We start from the raw sequence: 14,692 nt of genomic DNA, 5'->3' as shown, positions 1-14,692 counted from the left end.
ATGCTGAGGTTTAAAAACAAAATGGTTAAAAATCCAGAACTTATTTGAAACTGCTCTTTGAATGATGATTCAAACAGTGGTGAGGAGATTTTTAGGTGTTAGTATTTCCTTTGCCTCAGTGGACACCTTCTGATGTGGATGTTATTTTATTAGTCAGGGGGAGGTATTTTATATTGATTAAACTTTTTAGTTAGTAACCCGGTTTTATGCGGCGGTTCGTTGGTATTCTATTACAATATAGAGTTTTAAGTCTCATCCAGACAAAATGATCCAATCCATATTATCGACTACCACAACATCACAGAGATAATTATTTATGATTTTATTAACATTATTACCTGCACATCATTTATTTGCAAGACATGTGTATCTTCCAATTTTCTAGATGTGGAGTTAAGAATAGTAAAGCTATTTTTACGTAACTTGTCACATACATTTTGATGGTCACTACTTGTAATCCTGCAATGTGTGCTCGCTATTGTGACTATTTGATACCGTCACCACTTCAACAGTGTTCAAAGCCATTAGGAGCTCAGAACAGTTTTCATTGTTCAAACAGCTCGTGTTGCATAAATGGTTGGAGACCCCTGCTCTAGTACGAGTTATCCAACTTTAACTATAGAGGCTCAAGTATACCACTATAATGTGCTAAGCGTATTTGCAAAGCACTTACTACACTGCCACCAAAAAGGCACAGTAGACCTTTTCGAATGGGTAGCATGCTACACTGAGGTTGAAAAATGTTGGTGACTTAGTCATTCCATAATGTGTAATCTATCTATGGTTATTTTTTAATGTTCAGATTGTACTGAATTAAAAAAAATCTGAAAGTTTTAAAGTCGCTGATAATTAGAATTATTATGATTTTGTGCTGCATAGGTCATTCTGTATCTTTTTTTCTTCCAGAGTGAATGCATGCGTGGATGTGGTGCTCTCAGGGGTGAAGCTTCTTCAATCCTTAGGACTGGACCCTGGCGATGGGAGAGATCATGAGGTGCTGAGGTCCAGGGCAGACCTAAAGGAAGCCTTCATCCACTTCATGGAGAAAGGGGTGGCAGCTGAGCGCTTTTTCAGTGATAAGGAGGCATTTCGGGCCATCGCACGTGCTGCCTCAGAGTATCCAGGGGCGCAGGTATGAATGCAAGGGTTTGAATTTTCACCAACAATAGGTTTAGGAACAGTTTTAATCCTTGGCGAGGAGATATCTATTTTACCAGCTCTGTAAAAGGGTGGAGTAGACATTTTTAATGGGACAACACCTGCATCTGAGTGGTTCTCCCATACAGGAGAATTGGGGTGGTCTGCAGCAAGAACCATCTTGATATTGCAGATTAGTGGTGCTCTTATTAGCCTTGTCCCAGTAGATCCTGTGCTGCAAAGGGAGGATCGATTGATTTGCAAGAGTGTTAGTAGCGGGCTCTCTTGACCGAGAGGATGAATGCTTTTGTGGCTAATCATTCCTTATACAAGTGGCCTCAATGGTGACCACCCTAAGACTTATTAGCGTGGGGCCTGGGCAAGGCCACTCTTATTGCTGTAATATGCACTGAGGGCTAGGAATTGTATCTTCTCAATTAAAGCTGCATTGCAAAACTAGGAAAGGCCACTCATGGCGAGCTGTAACCTCTGTTGTAGAGTTAGGCAATTATCCTCCTCATAGGTGGTTATATTCTACAACCTATGTAGGGCTTGTAGAGTGCCATTACCATGCAAAATCAGAGTGAATGATATCTGTAGCCCAGTCGCTAGTCAGCTGTAGCCAAGTATCATCGTACATTCCAGGTACACACAGCCACATCTGAGAATGAGTGGCAGGTTTGTTTTTGCAATGACTTGGTTATTTTCGTTGCCTTTTACAGATCTATGTAGGAGGAAATGCTGCTCTTATTGGTCAGAAGCTGGCATCTAATCCTGGTTTGACGGTAAGCTCCATTTGATGTGATACATGTAAACTGATCACCTTGGTGCCGTGATATTGTCCAAATCTCTGTCTTAGTGGCCCTCTAGTGTCCTGTATTTCTTTTGCAACGGTCCACTTTTATCTAGCAATTGCTCCTGCCTAGTTGACTCTTATCTGTTTCCTTGAGTTCAGTTTGTTTATCTCCAGCCTTGCTTCTTTTTATCCCTTAACATGTCTTTCTCTGATTTCAGGTTCTTCTGTGTGGCCCCATCGGTCCCAAACTTCACCAGCTTCTTGATGAGCAGATTGCAGTCCCGCCAGCATCCCTCCAGGAGGTGGACGAGTTCCACCTGATCTTGGAGTTCAAAGCAGGTGACGAGACACTGGAAATCCCACATCTTAGGGACCAAGTTGGTACCGTGTTGGTTCCCCACGTAGGCTGCATTCAGGCTATGTTGTCAGGATATGGCATCATGAGGACAATTGAGAGGCACTTTTAAAAATTGAATGTGTTCAGGCATGGTTTGCAGGGGACAGTGAATACGTGTCATTGTATCTATCATTTATGGCAGTTTTGGGGATAACTTCCAGAATTCATTGAGTGGATCTTCTCCATGTTTTGTGCCAACTTTGGAAATCTTTTGCTTATAATGCCTTTAAGTTTGAGTAGGATCGGGACATCAATATGTGTATAAAATGGGCATGCAGTCTATACAAGATTAACACACTGGCAATTCCTGTCCAAATGTAGTTCCTAGAAAACCAATATACACCAGAGCATAGGGCGGCCAGACCCAGCCGTATAAGGTCCAATGGGACTCTATTGAACAGTCTCCAGCTGATTTCTTCCCCATCTTAGAAATCTCCAGATCCGATAATAACAGTAATTTATTAGTGAAGAAAGTAAAGATGAATTATCATGCATTCTCTATGACTTCTGCTTAAACGGAGGATAACATTATTTTAAATGGCTTACATGTATTATAGGCTTCCATGCAAAAGGCTGCTTTCAATATATGTATTATATGCTTGTTTCACCCTGGAAAGGGTTGCTGCAGTTTATAGGTGTGTACAAATGTCACCTATTAAAAAATATATATATTTTTTTAGTAGTCAGGTACACAAATCCTGTCATAAACAGCTGTGAATTTTGCATGTGTATATCATTGGTAATTCGCAATGTGAAGGGGTATGGTTTGAATGATGTATGTGGTTATAAACAAATAATATGGCCACATTAAAACGTTTAGGCTTGTTTCACATTTGGTGTGTACCTGGATTGAAGCTTCTCAAAAACAAGGTGATGGATTTAATGTTTGAATTAATTCGACCATTCTAGACCGAGACCCACATTATGCAAATCAGTCTTGATCCTGCTGCAATAGGAGTGGTCTAGCCTGAACTGCCAGGCCAATTCCGTCCAGATGGGAACAGAAGCAATCCCAGACCACTCTCAAGCTACTTAACTCATCAGTGAGGTATAGGTTGAGTCCTGTGGCACAATGAGCGTGGGACTCTGTTACTATTATGGGATGCCAACCATCACCATGATATCTCAGAAACTGTAATTATTATGAGAATATTCCTTACCACAGGTCTAAACTGTACCTAAGGTAAAGGTGAACTTGACCTTAATTAGTTCTAACCAAAATGTAAAGTGCTGTAGGAATTCTGAGTGGCCAGATGACTTGGAACCATTTGTCACTGTTGCTTAGTGTATGCTGGCTCTGAGTGACAGATATCCTAGTTCACCTCAGACTTGAAGTCAAAGTACTGTCCATCAGACTGGGAGAAGGATTAGATCAGGGGAGGGTGTGTGCCTAGCATCCACAAGTGTCAGGACCAGGGTTGAGGACAAGCCATGCATTTGCTTCAACCTGAAGAATTAAACAGACTGCAAAGTATGTTTAAATCTTGCCTCAATCAGCTCAAGAACTGAGAGACCCAGGTTCTGTCCCTAATTAAGACACAAAACCTCGCCCTTTTGCACATTTTTTAACAGCACCAGCCAGGGGTACAGAATAAAGTTTTTTCTTTTCACCCACTAGCCAGGTACTTTTTAATTTTCTCACTACACTTCCCACTCACATCTAATCCTTTCACTTGCACTCAACACACACCACACATAGTCTGATTTGTCAACGCTCCCGCGTAGTCGTAGGTCGTAGCGTGCCGCATCCCCTTAGCAGGGTGCGAAGACCCCGATGATGAAGCATGACACCAAGGGGCCTGTTGGTGTGTGAGGGGTATTTTACACAACACTGAGTGTCCCCCCCCTTCTTCACTTTTCCTTCCAACTGGTAGTAGGATTCTACTTGTTTATGTATCACTGCCCAGACAGGCCCAGGTTTCTTCACCTTGTGGAGCGAAGCCATCACAATTCTACTTGCCTACCTGAGAAAGAGGACTTTACCATTGCTGTGCTTAACTGCTAAGAGCGTGAGGGAAGATCTGAAGAAGCTTAGTAGACAGACCACTATTAAGTGTTTGACTGTCGGGGTCTTGCTCCATACCTCGAAGTGCACAGCTCTTTCAGCACGTTCTTCTTTATTCCTGTGGTTGTGGGCCTCTGTATGGTCTCCTGAGTTGCACCACCCACTCAACTGCATCCAGTAAATGGCTCATTGTTGCTGCTGCCACTTAATTCACATTGCTTCTCCATGAGACTATGCAGGCCTCTGTGCTGCTCAGCCTCCACACTAGCTGGCCCTGCACGTGACTCCTCCAAATAACATAACATAACGTGTATTTGTAAAGAGCACGTCCACCCTAGTGCATCTTCGAGTTTAAAAACAGATGTTTATTGTTAGCCAACTCAATGGTACTCAATTTATTGACCATCGAAGGATGAAAGGCTGAGTGGATCTGCCTAGATTTGAACCCGTGACCATGAGGTCGAACACAGGCCCCTACAGTGGACGCATTAACCTCCATACTCAAACATCCACTATCCATTACAGAGTGCATTCATTTCCTTTTCCCACTAAACATAGCATTAAGTAAAACTGAACATTCAATGCAGAGCGTAACTTTCTGTACTGAATCGCCTAGGCCAAATACAGTGCCTAGACTGTAATTTAGTTACACACTCTGGTGTTCCCTATTTCAGACCGAGCATCTACTTTTCCTACTGCAATATTGGGTAAGCCTGATTGCCCACACACACATTTCATTGTCGTAGAAAAGTAACAGACTAAAAGGTTTTATGTATTTTTACTACACTATTGAATTTTAAATTGAATAAAAATCTAATATTTTTTCAGTTAGAACATGGCAGTGTGTCTACTAAGGCGCAGGACCGGCGGCGTCCCTGCTGCCAGCAAAGCAAAATTGAAAAATGAAACGGTAATAAAATGAGTTTATTACCGTTTTATTTTTCAACACAGCTGGTCATCCTAAGCCAAGTGTTTGGGCGGGCCCAGCACTGCTGACTGGCAGCAGGGGAAAGGATTGGTATACACCTAAAGTTTAAAGTGCGCATGTCTTATGATGGCCAGCCTGACGTGCACTTTAAACCTCTGCTCCCGACCTGTGTTAGACAGATTGGTGGAAAGCAGACACAGGCCTCCAGTGCCTTTGGGAGCGCGTAGTTGGCCAACCCGCTCCAACCAATCCTGGTGCTTCCCTCATGCTGATTGACCTCATGAGAGAAGCGTATGGAGTAGTTTGAGGATTTGGTTCATAGACCCCTTGCTGCAGAATTGCGACCGAAGAGGACTGGAGTAGGTAGGTACGTTTTTTCTTCCTTTTCATTTCGGATGCTGTTTAATTTTTTTAAAACTCGGCCAGGAAGTGTGAGAAACTCGCACTGCCTTCAGCCCCAACTCCAGGGCTCTTAATCATGGCCCGTTATAAACCCGGTTTATAACGGGCCACGATGGAGAGCATTGGGGTGCACACTTAGGACATTCTGGAGTGCCTGCTTGATCGCTTCACTGCTTAAAGGGAGCAGCCACCAATGGAACATGGACACCTAAGCGATTATGCACTGTGAACGTGTTATCTGCTTCAGTCACTACTCATTGACAGGCAAAGTCTAAAGAGGATGTTGTGTGAGTTGGCAGTAGTATCTGGTATTGAGGTTTCAGGTGCAGCTGGTTGTACAATTTTATAGTTACTCCTGAGTTGACTAAGACTAAGACCAAGAGCATTGATCTGACATTATTTAGCAAGTTGATGTGCAACACCGGACATACACATTTTTATATTCTTTCTGAACTGTATCTAGGAACATAAAAGAATGGCTATGATTCCTATAGGTCATTCAAACGGATCGGCAGTTCAGTTGAAGCAGCAATCCACGCTGTTTTTTTTTGATGGAACACCTTAAATGGAAGAGTCAGTCCGTGCTACAGCTGCTGATGTCTTGATTTGTTCTACCTCCATAACTAGGAGAGCAGTGGGGATCGAGTCGAGCTCCCAGCGCCAGTCGCTTCATCTTCTCCCACGATGTGTCCAATGGGGCCATGAACATGCTGGAGGTGTTTGTTGCAAGCCTGGAGGAGTTCCAGCCAGACCTCGTGGTCCTGTCTGGTCTGCATATGATGGAAGGGCAAAGCCCAGAAACGCGGGAAAGCAGACTGCGAGAGGTGAGTAACTCACCAGGCTAGTGTGGCTTTATGTGAGAACCCTTATTGCGCCCCATTTGTCCCAGTTGTAATATTATGTGATTTGAATACTTGCTAAATATGTGTCGCTCATTTTCTTTCTTTCCAGGCTGTTCTTTCCATCTCTGACATTCCTAGTGATATTCCTGTGCATTTGGAACTAGCCAGTATGGTTGACCATGACCTTATGAACAATATCATGCATCAGGTAATCAGTACTATTCCAAAGTGTCTCCTCTTTCGCCAATACTCCCCTCCCAATGATCTCCCCATGCCCTTTCTCATTCATTCATTCCACCTTCTTTCTTATCCTTACTTTACTTGTATTCCAGATCCCAAAACACTTGTAACTCAACAATTGTGGTTTTCAGAAAAGGACATTCTGCAACAGTCATTGGATTTACATTATATGCCAGGTAGCAGGCTAAATCATTTAACCAATGTCGACAAACTATTTGAACTACTAGACATCAATTTAATGAGTTGTGGGAAGAAGGGGTGGGTAGTGATGCAGGAGGATGTAATGGTGACCAAGAAATAGGCATAGCAGTTGGTACTATCATCTGATGGTTACTTTATGATAAACCGGGAATGTCCTTGACCGCCCTTGCTGACAAACAGGTAAATAAAAGTGGCCTAAGTTCTTCCCAGTCTTGTTCTACTGGGTAGGTCATTATTGCATAGTCCCTCAGATTGAAAACATGTCCTAACAAACTGCATAGCTTGAAATCATGTCGTATTTACACGTCCCACCAACTTCCTTTCACATCCATTTTCCTGTAATTAAGCCACACACCATAAATTAGGAACTGCAGCACTTCATGTTTAAGATGCTCCTGCTGCGATCAGAAATCTTCCCTTCAAGGGACTCTGCTGCTCCCTGGAGCCTGGAAAGGCTAGATCCAGCACCACCCCGCTCCTCAAACAGTGGTACAGAAATGCCTCCATGAAGTTTTAGCAAAGGATCCCCACCTTGGTGGCTCTCCATGTGGGTGAGAGGCCATCACCTGTTCTGCAAGTTCTGCATAGGATGAAGTTATCTCACTAATATTTCCTTTCTACATGCTGAGACTACTAATGTGGTCCTCACACAGTACCTTTAACAATACATGATGGTGTAGCATGACATAAGACAAGATTTGGTGGAAATGTGAGCAACAACAAATGTTTATTCCACGTTTAGAACCAAAAGGTGGCCAGGAATGTCATGGAATCTGGTAAAAAGGATCCAAATAGTAAGGTGAAAAGAGAAGAACAGTTCCCTGCAAACAATCTCGGCTTGCTGTGTACCATCCATTGGTAAAGTCACACAATTCAGTGTCCCACGTGGTGCAGTCCTCACAATCCAACAGACTGTGAGTATAGGTATTCTTGGCAAAGCCAGTGTTGAATCAGGTGGAGGCCTGGAGCGATGAGTGAAACCTTTCTTAGCACAAAAGATCAACCCCGTAAAGGCAATTTGAAGAAGTTGATAATTGGTTGGTATTATGGCTCCAAGCACGTACTTTGTGAAGTACAAAGTGGGCATTTTCTGAAAAATGGGGAAGAATGTTAGCAGGAGTTTAAATGTTCATTCTCGCTTGGCACAGTAACCCAGCTGAGCATTACAAAGGTGAACAATGGTTAAAGCTACTGTTTCGTCACTTTTTAAAATAAAACGCAGCTATAGTGAACAAGCATTTGCAATGCAATCTGTCTCGTCTTTGGGACCTTTTCAACTATTTAGCTGTTTAGCACATTATCGCACATTACTGCAACTTAGCTTCGCTATGGACGGTGTGGAGTAATTGTGGGTCTGGCAGTAGATTTGGCAGCAGACAAGTGAAGGTGGTATTTGAGCTCTTGAGAGTGGGTTGAAGACAAATACATTAACACATTGTAATATTTTAATTAAATTTGTAAAAAAGTGGAGCCTACAAAGAAGTCTTTGTAAGTTTGTGGAAAATCTTGTCCTTGTTATTTGCCGTTATCACCAGCTTTTCACGTTTTACACTATGGTAGTTGACATAGTGGCAAACTAACACCAGCTGTAATTTGCAGGCACATGCATCAACCATTTTTGCAAGCGCAAACTGCCATTCGCGAAAATCATCCGTTGGCACCTGCAAGAGGGCATTTGCGATGCATCAAGGTTCAAGGCACTCGCAATTTGAGAATTTGCAATTGTGATTTCTCAAATTGTGATTGCATTTAAGGCATCGCAATTTGCGATTCCTTAAATGCAGTGCAAGAACCATTTTAGAATCGCAATTTCGCTATTAGGAGGCGCAAATTATCATCAAGTACAACTTGATGGTAATTTGCAAAAACTTTGAAAAATGCACTAAAGTGCATTTTTCAACGTTGTAAGTTACACACACACACGTGCCCTTGGAGCATGTGTGTGTGCAACATTTGTGCACAGAGCTATTTCAGGGGTGCAACAGGGTGTCCTTTTGACACCCTTCCATCCTTGAAATTGCATGCGCAATTCGAGTACCTAATGGTACTCGCAAATTGCGCATGCAATTGTCCAGTCATTCAAACAGATAATCTGCCGGAAACTTTTGATGCCTTCAAGAGGCAGAGAGAAAGGAAAGTGCAAGACAGCGGCGGAGAGAAAAAGGATTGGGCACCCCTGAGATAGCACAGAGAGCAAACAGTCAGGAGGCAGGGGACACGTGAATGGATGTGCACTCTGTCCCTGACATGGAGCGCGAACTGGTGAGCTGCCAGAGGTGTAGGGGCGGGAGGGGGAGTCTGCACCTCCTGCATCAGCAGTTGGAGCGATAGATCTTCTGGCTGCGCTGTCTGGAAAGGGCCATGGAACGACAAACAAGGGGAAGGTTGGAGGGAGAGCAGCCAGAGGCAAACAATTGAAAGTGGCCTATGAAGACTAAGTCAATGAAAGGTGAAAGCCACCAAGCAAGAAAAAACACTTAAAAGGCTGTCTCATTAAAAGTACTATTGTAGGTGGTTCCATGAAGTGGATCTGAAATCACTTTAGTGGATGGGTATCAGACACCAAAAGCTGTCTATTAAGGTGCACGCATGGGTAGGTGCACACTGACTGCCAAGGCTCACTTGTGCGTGGTGCATTTTCCGAGGCTACTGTCTGCTCTTCTTGCCCTCTGCGATGTTTCCTGTGCCTGACGGTAGCAGCAGCAGCACCAGCACCAGCACCTGATGTAGCGAGCTGAAGCGGTCTATTATAGATTATGTTACTGAGCTAGCACAGAGAGCATCCGACAGACACGATAAGCTAAGGCTCCTTTATTTACACTATAAACACAAGACTAACCGAGCCGATGACCAGGAGGATCCGTGAACGCATGATGGCCAACCAGAAGGATCACATACTGAACCCCATGGGAGGGAACACCAATAAAAAGCAAGCATTACTGAATGCCACAGAAAACAACCAATGGCAATCAATGGGCGTGCCAAAAGCCCACAAAAGAGATGCAGCATGTCTTACATACATAACATGCACTGTCTATGTTGAACCTAAAAATGCAGTCTCTTAATCAACAAGCAAATTGGTTCATCTTTTTACAGATATCCTTTTGTACTTTAACGTTTTCAAGGGTTATGCCATAAAACTAACAACATTGCTTGCTTTTTTATGTTTAATACGTAGGTCCTGGCTGAATAGTTTAACTAGTCTTTCAAATTTCTGTCATCAGACGAACATATTCGTTTAATTAAGCCCTCGTCCCTGTCTCCTCTGTCTATTTTTCTCCTCTTCACCCCACCCAAACCACCCTCCTGGAAAAGTCTGTTAGGCCATTGTGCTATCTTGAAATCCTCTGGTAAACCCTGAAAACAATTGGAAAAGGTAAAGATGGTGTGGCAGACAGCCAGGTAAAGCAAACTGTCATGTTGGACCATGTAGTCCACCTTAGTTGGATGACAAAAGCGGTCTTCTTTGGGCTTTAAGCTAGAACAGGGGGAAGAACATTCAGACTCGTATTTGTGGGACGGTCTAGATCCTCCTTCCAATTTTTGATCTAGACTCTGAGGAAAGGCCTGGACTTGAGGAGTCAGGACTGACACAGCCAAATCCAAGCATTTCTCCCTCAGAACGCTCGTATACAATAATATAAGTGTAAACTAGGAAGATTGAGGTGTTTAAATAGGGTTTCGCACACTGCCTCCGTAAACCTAATGGCCACAGAACATGAGGCACAATGATGCATCCAAATAACCCTCTCCATCATACGATACAGCACCTCTTAACTGAAATTATTTAGGTCGAATATAGTCACAGAGGAATTAACAGATAAGGATCTCCTTGTTTAAGGCAGGAAACTCTAACATTCTAAATACAGAATAAAACTCAGAAGCATCAACATGCTAAGGTTCCTCTCCCTGAGCCAGCAGCTCTAACTCAATGGTCAACTGTTGACGGTTCTTCAAGTCATCTTTGCACAATTGGCTTTCAGGCAGTTGTTGATTGAAATGAAGACTAGGTTGTTTTTGTTGCAAGGACTCCAAATAACATTCTCCTGAGACCATAAAACATTGCTTTATCCTCTTCTTTTCATTCCCTTTGTTTTGTTCACCGTTGATACCAGAGCAGCATCCACTTATGTGAAGGAGCGTGCTAAATTAGGATGAAATAATCAGAAAGTCATTGATTGAGCAAGATCTTGGTGGCATGTGGGTGGGCTGGGGACAAGAGCTGGTGGTAAGTGATATCTGAAATGTGTCAACTTTCCTTTGTGGGTTGAGAACCAATTCTGAGACTTTTTTCCTACTCCAGACTATTTACTGTCACATGAACCTGTAAAAGGAACGTAGAAAAAGGAGTGCAAATTAACATTAACCTTGAACAGTTGAACGGCCTTAATTTGAGAAGCTAATCAGTAGTTCGGTCAGTGGATATAATCTGTGAAGCACTTCTGTATATCCTTGGATGAAGAGGTTGCTTGGTGTCTGTCTGTGGAGGCAACATTCACTTCTGCTGTGCTTCATGCCCCTCTTCAAGGGGACACGCGGGCACTTAAGACTATAAACTCAATGCATTGAGGTTTATTTCCTGGAGTCTTGGTTGTGGTACTGCAGTGTTTGTCACGAGGGAAGGATTCCTTATTCTTTTCATCTTATCAAAGACTTATGCTGACCCTTCTCGGGGAGTACTGCTGTTTCATCCATCTTTTTCTGTTAGCAGGTTTTTCCCCTCCTGAATTCCATCGGCCTGAATGAACAAGAGCTGCTTTTCCTCACCCAGTCTTCCTCTGGTCCGCACTCCTCCCTGACCACCTGGAATGGTGTACCAGATGTTGGAGTGGTCAGCGACATTATATACTGGATTCTGCAGGAGAACCGAAGGACAGAAGAGGGCAGAGGATCAGATCTCACCCGAGTTCACTTCCACACTCTGGCGTTCCATGTGCTGGCCACTGTGGAGGGATATTGGTCAAATCAGGTGGCAGCTGTGGCTGCTGGAGCCCGGGTCGCAGCAACACAAGCTTGTGCCACTGAAGCCATTGACATGAGCCGTGTTGTCCTGAAGGCCCCAGTGGAGTTTATGACTTCTCGCACAGATGATGCCATTAAGATAGCTTTCAACCCCTTGGAACCTGTCTCTGTTTGGAAGAGGGGTGCTGTCTCTTTCCACTACACTCCTGTCTTAATATGCAAAGATCCTGTGCGAACAGTGGGGCTTGGAGATGCAATTTCTGCTCAAGGCCTTCTATACTCTGAGATGGCACATCAGTAAGCGCGCATTGGTGTTCCCAGAAAGCTGTGTTGTAACTGGGAGCAGTGATGACTGGGCACTGTAGGCGGTTTCTTTTTGTGAGGAGCCGGCTAGGCTTTATGTAGGTGTGCTTTGCAGAGGAGGGGTCCGGCTCACCTAAGCTAAGAGAAGCTGGATATGAAACCGAAAGATTACCTGGAAAAGCTTTTCAAACTGCAGATAGTTTTAAGGTCCGACGTAGCCAGAGCGCACACTCCATGCTTGAATGGAAGAGAAGCATTGCACAGGGCAAATGCTGCTTTTTGTTGGGGGTAGGCGAGGGGGAGTCACGTGAACACCACTACTAAGTGGTGCCCTCAACTCTTCTACTCGGGCGACTGTTGTGTTCATGCCTTTCAACAGTTTCTGTTTGAGGAAGTATGGGTACATGGTCAGTACTCTGCCCTCTTCCTGTGGCTAGTAGATAAGCATTTTAGGACCCTCACCTCACCGTCTTGCTCAGACAGGGTGGCAGGACCGGTTAGCATAACTTGCCCCTCTTTGGCTTGTTGCAAAGCTTCGCTACTGTCTCAGGGAGCACATAATATTTCTCTCCCCACATTAAGGTAAGGGATGTTTCATGGTGCGAGGAGGACTTACCCTCACGTATAGCAATCCTTCACAATCTGAAACTTGCATCTGATCGATGATGGTTAAATCTTAATGCAGCTCTGCTGTTTGCTGAGCGATGTACAGTTTTTTTTGTATAATCCACACCCTCCACTTTCCTATGTTCTTATATTTATAAAGCTTAGTGGAATAGGGATGCTCATGTGTATCAGGAGGAGTGAAGCATGGGAAGGAGTGCTTTCTTCTCACTTGACTGTAGCCTTTAGTTTTGATGTAAAAAAAAATTGCTTGATGGAGACCAAAAATATTTTGCGACCTTCCTTGCTACCGCTGTTTTAGTTGTTAGTGCTGTGAGGCTGCCTGTGGCTCTTGGCCACCGAAATCCACTAGTGCCTCAGATCCAGAGTGAGCGTCCTCAAGGCTTTTAGTTAACTGTGAATTGTTTGAGTTAAACATGACTGTGTGGCAAAGAAAATAATTACCCTAGACTCACATCATGATCATAGATAGCTCTGCACAACCTCTGCTCTGTACTACCCCCCAGTCTCCTTGGAGCTGCACAGTTATTTTACTGTTATATGCCAAGAAACCTGGTGAGCTTGTACGGTGGACATGTGTTATCGGAGATTTGAGTGTCCCGTTGTTACGGGATGCACAGAGGTTAGCTGTGGTACACCAAGGAACGGGGGCAGGTTGTGGCTTTCATCTTCTGCTGTAGAGACGTAATGTAATATGATTTAGTAGCAGTGCCCGCTTTCCTGGCCAGAAGCACCTGCCTTTGCAGAACTGGGATGACAAACTTAATTGACCTAGCTAGTGCCCTTACTTCATAGGGTTTCACTCTCATTTATTGACATGACTTCCAGAGTTTGGACATATTTGTTGGTTTTGAATCTGCAAGTTATAGAGCCCGTTTCTTACCAGTTGATCTCAGACGACCTACTTTTATGTTTGCTTGTAACGTTTCTTTGACATGGTCTACGAATTTCATATTGAGCTGTCCAACCAGGATTTGATGGTGGTTTCATGACTGATTTTAAGGGTAACCACTGACTATGAACACAAGTTTCCTTTAGATTCATTTTAAGTAACTTCACTTTTTAGTATATCATGAAATCTGTCTCGGACCTTCTCCCCAAGGCCTTTGTTGGGTAGTTGAGGTTTGTAGAACGTTTTAAGAATGCAAAGTAGGGTAGGGTATGGTATAAGGTGTACAAACATCCACAGGGAAGACCTGGTTCAAACACAACTCGCAGCCAAGGCCTGATAATAGCTTTTGGTGTGCAAGCATTTAAACTCGAGTAGTATTTGAGAGAAGCTGTTGCAGATTGTCTGGAAACTCCAGCCAGCTGGACCTTTGTTCCTTTCCAAAAGCAGGACATTACTCAAGTTTGTCCCACCCTAGGAAGCTAGACTGATTTAGTTTATTGCATTTATGCAAAAAATACTCCTCAAGACATTCCCCCGTGGAAGACCTTATTGTGTGTATAGTCATAACGTTTCTGCTCTGCCATTAACAGGGCAGCTCATGTCCGTGTCAGATGAATCTAGCCACATTTGTTCCCTTCGTTTGAAGCGCAGGTCCGAGTTTGGCGAGGTCCTCATCAATCATGTTATGATAAAGAAGAACTTTGTACAATAAACATTTGAACATAACCTATTTTGCTTTTTACTTTATTTTCACCCGTTGTATAAAAACATTAAGTTCATGTGCTCAAGTAGTCCTTTGGTGTGTGTTTAGTCACGAGGTGCCTGCATAAAACTTGGACTGCTATGTCTGTTTCTCCAGACATTTGACATTTACTCCCATCCTCCTTCTCTAGTACTAGAATCCTCTTCCCTTAGATCCTGTTGACTCTCAATTTAAGAAGCATAGAAGCCTTTTTATGCTTT

The 14,692-nt window shown here is 43.5% G+C and overlaps 1 protein-coding gene across 2 annotated transcripts in view; it reads left to right on the top strand.

The window, feature by feature from the left end:
- Positions 1 to 14,455, top strand: part of ADPGK (ADP dependent glucokinase) — a 137,247-nt gene extending 122,792 nt beyond the window's left edge. The window contains exons 2-7 of one of the 2 annotated variants that reach the window (XM_086959250.1): positions 907 to 1,132; positions 1,860 to 1,922; positions 2,152 to 2,272; positions 6,293 to 6,489; positions 6,617 to 6,715; positions 11,660 to 14,455. In XM_086959250.1, coding sequence (XP_086815376.1) covers positions 907 to 1,132; positions 1,860 to 1,922; positions 2,152 to 2,272; positions 6,293 to 6,489; positions 6,617 to 6,715; positions 11,660 to 12,211 — 1,258 coding nt within the window. In that variant the 3' untranslated portion in view covers positions 12,212 to 14,455. Of the gene's footprint in view, positions 1 to 906; positions 1,133 to 1,859; positions 1,923 to 2,151; positions 2,273 to 6,292; positions 6,490 to 6,616; positions 6,716 to 11,656 lie in introns of both variants that reach the window. The other variant, XM_086959249.1, reaches the window with a different exon arrangement.
- Positions 14,456 to 14,692: the final 237 nt, after the last annotated feature.

Source organism: Lissotriton vulgaris, chromosome 2_2 (genome assembly GCF_964263255.1).
Source record: "Lissotriton vulgaris chromosome 2_2, aLisVul1.2, whole genome shotgun sequence".
Lineage (NCBI taxonomy): Eukaryota > Metazoa > Chordata > Amphibia > Caudata > Salamandridae > Lissotriton > Lissotriton vulgaris.
The sequence above is the reverse complement of the archived record's forward strand: the minus strand, read 5'-3'. Positions and strand labels throughout refer to the sequence as shown.